This window comes from Taudactylus pleione, unplaced genomic scaffold (genome assembly GCF_031769625.1).
Source record: "Taudactylus pleione unplaced genomic scaffold, aTauple2 ptg001691l, whole genome shotgun sequence".
Taxonomy (NCBI): Eukaryota; Metazoa; Chordata; class Amphibia; order Anura; family Myobatrachidae; genus Taudactylus; species Taudactylus pleione.
Window position 1 is genome coordinate 307628 of NW_028286088.1, and position 12373 is coordinate 320000.

General features: G+C 49.0%; 1 protein-coding gene across 3 annotated transcripts in view; it reads left to right on the forward strand.

The window, feature by feature from the left end:
- Positions 1–12373, forward strand: part of LOC148439573 (peptidoglycan-recognition protein SC2-like) — a 41524-nt gene that overhangs the window by 13773 nt on the left and 15378 nt on the right. Inside the window, exons 2-3 of one of the 3 annotated variants that reach the window (XM_088464559.1) lie at positions 7692–7777; positions 10978–11035. The exons of 1 other annotated variant lie outside the window; for it this stretch is intronic. In XM_088464559.1, coding sequence (XP_088320685.1) covers positions 10990–11035 — 46 coding nt within the window. In that variant the 5' untranslated portion in view covers positions 7692–7777; positions 10978–10989. The remainder of the gene's footprint in view (positions 1–7691; positions 7778–10977; positions 11036–12373) is intronic. One more of the 3 variants, XM_088464560.1, reaches the window with a different exon arrangement.

The window sequence follows — 12373 nt, forward strand, 5'->3', positions numbered from 1 at the left end:
TGTAGATGTGGGTGTATCCGTACAGAGAAGGTAGTGTGTGTGTAGTGTAGATGTGGGTGTATCCATACAGAGAAGGTAGTGTGTGTATCCGTACAGACAAGGTAGTGTGTGTGTAGTGTAGATGTGGGTGTATCTGTACAGAGAAGGTAGTGTGTGTGTATTGTAGATGTGGGTCTGTCCATACAGAAGGTATTTACATGTGTCACACTGTTACAAGTTGCGGTCACGACTTGCCTCCTTAGAGCAGGTTACCTGGTCAGGACGGGGTTACTCCAGTTTCGCCTGTCACTAGGCGATTGGCACGCCTCGGGAAGTGACGTGTCATCCACAGTGCAGCATGATTGGTGCCGCCTCCTATTTGTACACACTGGACTTTTGACGTCTCGCCGACTATAGCGTATATGTGAGTCCCATCAGCTTGGCTGCATGGTCAGCATCCTGCTCCTCCTCCTGGTGCAGATTTTGACCTTCCCGAAGTGGCTTCCATGCCACCTCCGGCTCTCCAGCTTCTCCTACGGCTTCCAAACCGCACCTACATCACTGTGCTGCCATCAGCTCTCCAAGCCGCACCACCGACTACTATCTTTTCTACCATCGGCTTTTGCCGCACCTCCGGCACATTTGCCGCATCAACAGCTTCCATGCTGTCACCAGCTCTCCAGCTTCTTCTACGACTTCCAAGCCGCATCTACACCTTCATGCTGCCATCGGCTCTCCAAGCCGCAGCACCTACTACTTATTCTCCTGCCATCGGCTCATGCTGCATCTTCGGCAAATTTGACACACCAACAATTTCCATGCTGTCTTCAGCTCTCCAGCTTCTTCTATGGCTTCCAAGCCGCATCTACACCTCCGTGCTGCCATCGGCTCTCCAAGCCTCAGCTTCACCATTGGACTTAACTACTAACGGCTATTGCCGCTCCATCGGCACACAAGCTGCATCATCCGCACATTTGCCGCACCATTGGCTCTCAAAGCCACAGCATTACCACAGCACTATCTACTAATGGCTATTGCCGCACCATCAGCACTCAGGTCGCACTATCAGCACTTTTGCCACATCATCGGCTCTCAAAGCCACAGCATTACTATTTGACTGCCTACTAACGTCTATCGCCACACCATCGGCTTCCAAAGCCACAGCATAATTGTTGATCTTTTACCTATGGCTATTGCCGCACCATCAGCACAGTTGCCGCACCATTTACATACCACACCATCGACTCTCAAGCTGCACCTCTCTATCTGTAGAATCTTTGTGCAAGACTCTCTCATCACCTCAGGATTACAGGTGACACTCCCGTGAGCTGCTACTACTCAGAGCAGTAAATCCAGGCGGCCGCCTAAGTACCGGTGAGCGAACTATCTCTAAGGGAACAATGGGTGGTTGTTAGTGGGGGAAGATCTTGGAGCTTGAAGTTCTAGATGGCTCACAAGGAGCAGTCACACACTCCCCGTACATCACTCCCCATACATCACTCACACACAGGCAGACAGCGGGCCGTACAAACACATCTACTTATGTGCACCTTTTGGCTGCATAGTATGAATGAACCATGATGTCAGCCCCGATGCCCACAGTGTACAGCACAGCTCCCAGGCCCTCTGTACAGCACAGCTGCCCTGCCTTCAGTGTACAGCACAGCTCCAAGGCCCCCAGTACACAACAGAAGCACCAATCAGTATAAAGTGCAGCTCCCATACACATGCTATACAATGCCCGGTCACATGGGCATTGTATAGCATGTGAACCTAATTCTGAGTCTTTGCTGGTATTGCTTCTGTGACATTATGCAATTACGGCCACAAGCCCTCCCTGGTGTACAAGCCCCTCCCTGGTGTATAAGCCCCTCCCTGGTGTACAAGCCCCTCCCTGGTGTATAAGCCCCTCCCTGGTGTATAAGCGTGCGTATAAGTGTGCACTATGAGAGATAATGGTCACTATGAGAGATAACAGTCATTTAGGGCCAAATGTAATAGGGTGAGAGTTTAGAAAATGTGAGAGATTAGCAGTAAAACTGTGACAGTAATACATTGATCAAGTTGTATTTTCAAAACAGGAAACACCTGGATGAGTGTTTAAATCTTGAGAGTTTTTTGGGTCTGAAAAACACGCAACATGTTCTGTGACATTATTACATTGGGAGAGTTTCCATGTTCTGTGACATTATTACATTGGCTGAGTTTCCATGTTCTGTGACCGTATTACATTGGCTGAGTTTCCATGTTCTGTGACTGTATTACATTGGCTGACTTTCCATGTTCTCTGACTGTATTACATTGGCTGACTTTCCATGTTCTCTGACTCTATTACATTGGCTGACTTTCCATGTTCTCGGGCTCTATTACATTGGCTGAGTTTCCATGTTCTCGGGCTCTATTACATTGGCTGAGTTTCCATGTTCTCTGACTATTACATTGGGCGAGTTTCCATGTTCTCTGACTCTATTACATTGGGAGAGTTTCCATGTTCTCTGACTCTATTACATTGGGAGAGCTTCCATGTTCTCTGACTCTATTACATTGGCTGAGTTTCCATGTTCTCCATTACATTGGGAGAGTTTCCATGTTCTCGGACTCTATTACATTGGGCGATTTTCCATGTTCTCGGGCTCTATTACATTGGGCGATTTTCCATATTCTCTGTCTCTATTACATTGGCTGAGTTTCCATGTTCTCTGTCTCTATTACATTGGGCGAGTTTCCATGTTCTCGGTCTCTATTACATTGGGCAAGTTTCCATGTTCTCTGACTCTATTACAGTGGGCGAGTTTCCATGTTCTCTGACTCTATTACAGTGGGCGAGTTTCCATGTTCTCTGACTCTATTACAGTGGGCGAGTTTCCATGTTCTCTGACTCTATTACATTGGGAGAGTTTCCATGTTCTCTGACTCTATTACAGTGGGCGAGTTTCCATGTTCTCTGACTCTATTACAGTGGGCGAGTTTCCATGTTCTCTGACTCTATTACATTGGGCGAGTTTCCATGTTCTCTGACTCTATTACAGTGGGCGAGTTTCCATGTTCTCAGACTCTATTACATTGGGCAAGTTTCCATGTTCTCTGACTCTATTACATTGGGCGAGTTTCCATGTTCTCTGGCTCTATTACATTGGGAGAGTTTCCATGTTCTCTGACTCTATTACATTGGGTGAGTTTCCATGTTCTCTGACTCTATTACATTGGGCGAGTTTCCATGTTCTCTGACTCTATTACATTGGCTGAGTTTCCATGTTCTGTGACTGTATTACATTGGCTGAGTTTCCATGTTCTGTGACTGTATTATACTGGCTGAGTTTCCATGTTCTGTGACTGTATTACATTGGCTGAGTTTCCCTGTTCTGTGACTGTATTACATTGGCTGAGATTCCTCTGTTCTGTGACTGTATTACATTGGCGGAGTTTCCATGTTCTGTGACTGTATTACATTGGCTGAGTTTCCATGTTCTGTGACTGTATTACATTGGCTGAGTGTCCATGTTCTGTGACTGTATTACATTGGCTGAGTTTCCCTGTTCTGTGACTGTATTACATTGGCTGAGTTTCCCTGTTCTGTGACTGTATTACATTGGCTGAGTCTCCATGTTCTGTGACTATTACATTGGCTGAGTTTCCCTGTTCTGTGGCTGTATTACATTGGCTGAGTTTCCTCTGTTCTGTGACTGTATTACATTGGCTGAGATTCCTCTGTTCTGTGACTGTATTACATTGGCGGAGTTTCCATGTTCTGTGACTGTATTACATTGGCTGAGATTCCCTGTTCTGTGACTGTATTACATTGGCTGAGTTTCCATGTTCTGTGACTGTATTACATTGGCTGAGTGTCCATGTTCTGTGACTGTATTACATTGGCTAAGTTTCCATGTTCTGTGACTGTATTACATTAGCTGAGTTTCCATGTTCTGTGACTGTATTACATTGGCTGAGTTTCCATGTTCTGTGACTGTATTACATTGCCTGAGTTTCTCTGTTCTGTGACTGTATTACATTGGCGGAGTTTCCATGTTCTGTGACTGTATTACATTGGCTGAGATTCCCTGTTCTGTGACTGTATTACATTGGCTGAGTTTCCATGTTCTGTGACTGTATTACATTGGCTGAGTTTCCCTGTTCTGTGACTGTATTACATTGGCTGAGGGTCCATGTTCTCTGACTCTATTACATTGGCTGAGTGTCCATGTTCTGTGACTGTATTACATTGGCTGAGTTTCCCTGTTCTGTGACTGTATTACATTGGCTGAGTGTCCATGTTCTGTGACTGTATTACATTGGCTGAGTTTCCCTGTTCTGTGTCTGTATTACATTGGCTGAGTTTCCCTGTTCTGTGACTGTATTACATTGGCTGAGTTTCCATGTTCTGTGACTGTATTACATTGGCTGAGTTTCCATGTTCTGTGACTGTATTACATTGGCTGAGTGTCCATGTTCTGTGACTGTATTACATTGGCTGAGTCTCCCTGTTATGTGACTGTATTACATTGGCTGAGTCTCCCTGTTATGTGACTGTATTACATTGGCTGAGTTTCCCTGTTATGTGACTGTATTACATTGGCTGAGTTTCCCTGTTCTGTGACTGTATTACATTGGCTGAGTTTCCCTGTTCTGTGACTGTATTACATTGGCTGAGTTTCCATGTTCTGTGACTGTATTACATTGGCTGAGTTTCCATGTTCTGTGACTGTATTACATTGGCTGAGTTTCCCTGTTCTGTGACTGTATTACATTGGCTGAGTTTCCCTGTTCTGTGACTGTATTACATTGGCCGAGTTTCCATGTTCTGTGACTGTATTACATTGGCTGAGTTTCCCTGTTCTGTGACTGTATTACATTGGCCGAGTTTCCATGTTCTGTGACTGTATTACATTGGCTGAGTTTCCCTGTTCTGTGACTGTATTACATTGGCTGAGTGTCCATGTTCTGTGACTGTATTACATTGGCTGAGTTTCCCTGTTCTGTGACTGTATTACATTGGCTGAGTTTCCATGTTCTGTGACTGTATTACATTGGCTGAGTGTCCATGTTCTGTGACTGTATTACATTGGCTGAGTTTCCATGTTCTGTGACTGTATTACATTGGCTGAGTTTCCCTGTTCTGTGACTGTATTACATTGGCTGAGTTTCCCTGTTCTGTGACCGTATTACATTGGCTGAGTTTCCATGTTCTGTGACCGTATTACATTGGCTGAGTGTCCATGTTCTGTGACTGTATTACATTGGCCGAGTTTCCATGTTCTGTGACTGTATTACATTGGCCGAGTTTCCCTGTTCTGTGACTGTATTATATTGGCTGAGTTTCCATGTTCTGTGACTGTATTACATTGGCTGAGTTTCCTCTGTTCTGTGACTGTATAACATTGGCTGAGTGTCCATGTCCTGTGACTGTATTACATTGGCCGAGTTTCCTCTGTTCTGTGACTGTATTACATTGGCTGAGTTTCTCTGTTCTGTGACTGTATTACATTGGCTGAGTGTCCATGTCCTGTGACTGTATTACATTGGCTGAGTTTCCTCTGTTCTGTGACTGTATAACATTAGCTGAGTTTCCATGTTCTGTGACTGTATTACATTGGCTGAGTTTCTCTGTTCTGTGACTGTATTACATTGGCTGAGTTTCCATGTTCTGTGACTGTATTACATTGGCTGAGTTTCCATCATGTTCTGTGACTGTATTACATTGGCTGAGTTTCCATGTTCTGTGACTGTATTACATTGGCTGAGTTTCCATGTTCTCTGACTGTATTACATTGGCTGAGTCTCCCTGTTCTGTGACTGTATTACATTGGCCGAGTTTCCATGTTCTGTGACTGTATTACATTGGCTGAGTTTCCCTGTTCTGTGACTGTATTACATTGGCTGAGTTTCCATGTTCTGTGACTGTATTACATTGGCTGAGTTTCCCTGTTCTGTGACTGTATTACATTGGCTGAGTTTCCCTGTTCTGTGACTGTATTACATTGTCTGAGTTTCCATGTTCTGTGACTGTATTACATTGGCTGAGTTTCCCTGTTCTGTGACTGTATTACATTGGCTGAGTTTCCCTGTTCTGTGACTGTATTACATTGGCTGAGTGTCCCTGTTCTGTGACTGTATTACATTGGCTGAGTTTCCCTGTTCTGTGACTGTAATACATTGGCTGAGTGTCCCTGTTCTGTGACTGTATTACATTGGCTGAGTTTCCATGTTCTGTGACTGTATTACATTGGCTGAGTTTCCTCTGTTCTGTGACTGTGTTACATTGGCTGAGATTCCATGTTCTGTGACTGTATTACATTGGCTGAGTTTCCCTGTTCTGTGACTGTATTACATTGGCGGAGTTTCCATGTTCTGTGACTGTATTACATTGGCTGAGATTCCCTGTTCTGTGACTGTATTACATTGGCTGAGTTTCCCTGTTCTGTGACTGTATTACATTGGCCGAGTTTCCCTGTTCTGTGACTGTATTACATTGGCTGAGATTCCATGTTCTGTGACTGTATTACATTGGCTGAGTTTCCCTGTTCTGTGACTGTAATACATTGGCTGAGTGTCCCTGTTCTGTGACTGTATTACATTGGCTGAGTTTCCATGTTCTGTGACTGTATTACATTGGCTGAGTTTCCATGTTCTGTGACTGTATTACATTGGCCGAGTTTCCTCTGTTCTGTGACTGTGTTACATTGGCTGAGATTCCATGTTCTGTGACTGTATTACATTGGCTGAGTTTCCCTGTTCTGTGACTGTATTACATTGGCTGAGTTTCCCTGTTCTGTGACTGTATTACATTGGCTGAGTTTCCCTGTTCTGTGACTGTATTACATTGGCTGAGATTCCATGTTCTGTGACTGTATTACATTGGCTGAGATTCCATGTTCTGTGACTGTATTACATTGGCTGAGTTTCCCTGTTCTGTGACTGTATTACATTGGCTGAGTTTCCCTGTTCTGTGACTGTATGACATTGGCTGAATATGAAAGGCGTAATAGGTTACTGCTATACTCTCACATTATCTAACATATGTCCGTATTACATTTGCCCCTATAATTGTACAATAATTTGACCACTGATTTAGGTGTATTTTAGTTTTTTTTTGTTTTGCTGAGTATTTTGGTCCAGATTCAGTGATGGAGGCTCTAGAAACAGGTTGTACGCAGCCATTGCGCAAAGTTCTGCAAAAGTCCATGGTAAGAACCCTGTAAGAATAAATAAATATATAACATTGTATTTGTATTGTACAGGTGTTTAAATTGATATCGCTTTTGTATTATAATAAACACATATAGATACACGTGTTGTATAAGTGCAGGTAGTAACTGATTGCCATGTTGTTGCCTTGCTGAGGAGGGGGCTGCGTGCAGTGTAAATATATATCTATCCTGAGAAACACAACACAGAATGTACAAACAATGACACTAAAAATAAAGGTCCCTAATTCTGCTGCATCTTATCTGAGATTCAGGGACATAGAGCCGCGTGCAGAGCATTGTGCGGAGTGCAGAGGAGAGAGATGGTCTGCTGGGAACAGAGCAATGTTCTGCATAGCACCCTACTCCCTATCCTCTATGTTGTCCTCACTGTCACATAACAAGAGAAGTCACCTGGGAGTGGTGCATGGGAGACATGGTGGGGTGCGTGGGGTGACCCCTGTAACCACTGGGTGCACCACTCTCAGCTGTAACATTACATAATAGTGATCACATGACCTGTTCCCACAGGGTCACTCAGACACGTATCCTGCAGCCCCCTCCCCAGGGGAATAAATAGTGAGGGCAGCAGGAGAGACAGCATCTAGCAGAAACTGGTAAGTCACACAGGAAACCCTACTGCCAAATACCCTGTGCCCCCCTCCCCTGCCCAAATACCCTGTGCCCCCCTCCCTTACTGATTGCTGCATCTCTCCCCTGCCCAAATACCCTGTGTCCCCCTCCCCTGCCCAAATACCCTGTGTCCCCTTCCCCTGCCCAAATACCCTGTGTCCCCCTCCCCTGCCCAAATACCGTGTCCCCCTCCCCTGCTAATTGCTGCATCTCTCCCCTGCCCAAATACCCTGTGTCCCCCTCCCTTACTGATTGCTGCATCTCTCCCCTGCCCAAATACCCTGTGTCCCCCTCCCCTGCCCAAATACCCTGTGTCCCCCTCCCCTGCCCAAATACCCTGTGCTCCCTCCCCTGCTGATTACTGCATCTCTCCCCTGCCCAAATACCCTGTGTCCCCTTCCCCTGCCCAAATACCCTGTGTCCCCCTCCCCTGCACAAATACCCTGTGTCCCCCTCCCCTGCACAAATATCCTGTGTCCCCCTCCCCTGCACAAATACCCTGTGCCCCCTCCTCTGCACAATTACCCTGTGTCCCCTTCCCCTGCACAATTACCCTGTGTCCCCTTCCCCTGCCCAAATACCCTGTGTCCCCCTCCCCTGCTAATTGCTGCATCTCTCCCCTGCCCAAATACCCTGTGTCCCCCTCCTCTGCCCAAATACCCTGTTTCCCCCTCCTCTGCCCAAATACCCTGTGTCCCCCTCCCTTTATGATTGCTGCATCTCTTCCCTGCCCAAATACCATGTGTCCCCCTCCTCTGCCCAAATACCCTGTGTCCCCCTCCCTTTATGATTGCTGCATCTCTTCCCTGCCCAAGTACCCTGAGCCCCACTTCCCTGCCCAAATACCCTGTGTCCCCCTCCCGTGATGATTACTGCATCTGTCCCCTGCCCAAATACCCGGTATCCACCCTCCTGTGCCCAAATACCATGTGCCCCCCTCCTCTGCCCAAACACCCTGTGTCCCCCTCCCCTGATGATTACTGCATCTCTTCCCTGCCCAAGTAACCTGCGCCCACTCCCTTACTGATTGCTGCATCTCTCCTCTGCACAAATACCCTGTATCCCCCTCCTCTGCCCAAATACCATGTGCCCCCCTCCTCTGCCCAATACCCTGTGTGCCCCTCCCCTGTACAATTACCCTGTGCCCCCTCCCCTGCACAAATACCCTGTATCACCCTCCCCTGCACAAATACCCTGTGCCCCCCTCCCCTGCACAAATACCCTGTGCCCCCTCCTCTGCACAATTACCCTGTGCCCCACTCCCCTGCACAATTACCCTGTGCCCCCCCTCCCCTGCACAAATATCCTGTGTCCCCCTCCCCTGCACAAATACCCTGTGCCCCCTCCTCTGCACAAATACCCTGTGCCCCCTCCTCTGCACAATTACCCTGTGTCCCCCTCCCCTGCACAATTACCCTGTGCCCCCCTCCTCTGCATAAATAACCTGTGCCCCCTCTCCTGCACAAATATCCTGTGTCCCCCTCTCCTGCACAAATACCCTGTGCCCCCTCCTCTGCACAATTACCCTGTGCCCCCCTCCCCTGCACAATTACCCTGTGCCCCCCTCCCCTGCACAATTACCCTGTGCCCCCCTCCCCTGCACAATTACCCTGTGCCGACCTCCCCTGCACAATTACCCTGTGTCCCCCCTCCCCTGCACAAATATCCTGTGTCCCCCTCCCCTGCACAAATACCCTGTGCCCCCTCCTCTGCACAATTACCCTGTGTCCCCCTCCCCTGCACAAATATCCTGTGTCCCCCTCTCCTGCACAAATATCCTGTGTCCCCCTCCCCTGCACAAATACCCTGTGCCCCCTCCTCTGCACAATTACCCTGTGCCGCCCTCCCCTTCCAAATTACAATGTGTCCCCCTCCCCTGCTAATTGCTGCATCTCTCCCCTGCCCAAATACCCTGTGTCCCCCTCCTCTGCCCAAATACCCTGTGTCCCCCTCCTCTGCCCAAATACCCTGTGTCCCCCTCCTCTGCCCAAATACCCTGTGTCCCCCTCCCCTGATGATTACTGCATCTCTTCTCTGTCCAAATACCATGTGCCCCCTTCCTCTGCCCAAATACCCGGTATCCACCCTCCTGTGCCCAAATACCATGTGCCCCCCTCCTCTGCCCAAATACCATGTGCCCCCCTCCCCTGCCCAAATACCTTGTGCCCTCTGCCCTGGTGATTGCTGCATCGCTCCCCTGCCCAAATACCATGTGCCCCCCTCCTCTGCACAAATACCCTGTATCCCCCTCCTCTGCCCAAATACCATGTGTCCCCCTCCTCTGCCCAAATACCCTGTGTCCCCCTCCCCTGCCCAAATAAATACCCTGTGCCCTCTGGCCTGCTGATTGCTGCATCTCTCCCCTACCCAAATACCATGTGCCGCCTTCCTCTGCCCAAATACCCTGTGTCCCCTCCCCTGCTAATTGCTGCATCTCTCCCTGCCCAAATACCCTGTATCCCCCTCCTCTGCCCAAATACCATGTGCCCCCCACCTCTGCCCAAATACCATATGCCCCCCACCTCTGCCCAAATACCATGTGCCCCCCTCCTCTGCCCAAATACCCTGTGTCCCCTCCCCTGCTAATTGCTGCATCTCTCCCTGCCCAAATACCCTGTATCCCCCTCCTCTGCCCAAATACCATGTGCCCCCCACCTCTGCCCAAATACCATATGCCCCCACCTCTGCCCAAATACCATATGCCCCCCACCTCTGCCCAAATACCATGTGCCCCCTCCTCTGCCCAAATACCCTGTGTGCCCCTCCCCTGTACAATTACCCTGTGCCCCCTCCCCTGTACAAATACCCTGTGTCCCCCTCCCCTGCACAAATACCCTGTGTCCCCCTCCCCTGCACAATTACCCTGTGTCCCCCTCCCCTGCACAATTACCCTGTGCCCCCCTCCCCTGCATAAATAACCTGTGTCCCCCTCCCCTGCACAAATACCCTGTGTCCCCTTCCCCTGCACAATTACCCTGTGCCCCCTCCTCTGCACAAATACCCTGTGCCCCCTCCTCTGCACAATTACCCTGTGTCCCCCTCCCCTGCACAATTACCCTGTGCCCCCCTCCTCTGCATAAATAACCTGTGTCCCCTCCCCTGCACAAATACCCTGTGTCCCCCTCCCCTGCACAATTACCCTGTGTCCCCCTCCCCTGCTAATTGCTGCTGGTGTTTCCTCTAGGTGTATGCAGCCATGATCCGTCTGGTTCTTCTTGCTGCCCTCTGTGCAGTCACCTATGGTGAGTATACAGGATGCTCCTGGGACAGGATACAGGAATAACATGGCGTCTGATGTGGCTTTAGCTGTAAGTTGTGTCTGGGTGCAGCCTCATTAGAGTTTAGCTAGCCTGCAGCCCCTCATCACTGATTGGATTGTTTAGCCGGACCCCCCACCCCCCTGCATTACTGACTGACTGTTCCTGACGCACCAGCTGGACACTGTATCTCCCTATTGTGCCTAATAAAGGACATATACTCCATTTATATGCGGGTACAGGGCCTCATTCAGAGTTGCACACATTGTTGCTGCGGCCATATGCTAATGCCGCAGGTGGTGTCCTGTGTAAATAGGCACCTCCTGCCGTCTTCTGTGATCCGCTGATGCGTCTGAGGATGCGTCCATTAGATCATTATCAGCGTTTTAAATAAGCCTATGCTTAACTAGAATGGCCGCTGGAACCTCCTGACGGGACCTGGAAATCTGCGGCTTCTTCGACACTGCAGCTGCGACGTGTGCCCATCCAACCCACCATCGGAGATGTGCGCAAACCATCGGATTATTCCTAACTTGTTGCTGGAGAGAGAACCTAATTTACCTTAGTACATCCTGTGACAGAACTAAGAGATGCAGTGCTGGCGTCTTCGCTGCGTTCCTCCGTCATAGGCTCCGGCACCTGTACCCATAGCATAGCAATATTACCCTCCTTCTACAAATCAGTATACCCAGACAGGACAGGCCTCTCACACACACACAGGACAGGCCTCTCACACACACACACACACACACACACACACACACACACGACAGGCCACACACACACACACACACGACAGGCCGCTCTCACACACACACACAGGACAGGCCCCTCCCTCACTCACACACACACACACACACACACAGGACAGGCCTCTCACACACACACACAGGACAGGCCTCTCACACACACAGGACAGGCCTCTCTCACACACACACACACACACACAGGACAGGCCTCTCTCACACACACACACACACACACACACACACACACACACACACACACACACACAGGACAGGCCTCTCTCACACACACACACACACACACACACAGGACAGGCCTCTCTCACACATACACACACAGGACAGGCCTCTCACACACACACACACAGGACAGGCCTCTCTCACACATACACACACAGGACAGGCCTCTCACACACACACACACAGGACAGGCCTCTCACACACACACAGGACAGGCCTCACACACACACACACACACACACACACACACAGGACAGGCCCCTCACACACACACACAGGACAGGCCTCTCACACACACACACACACACACACACACACACACACACACACACACACA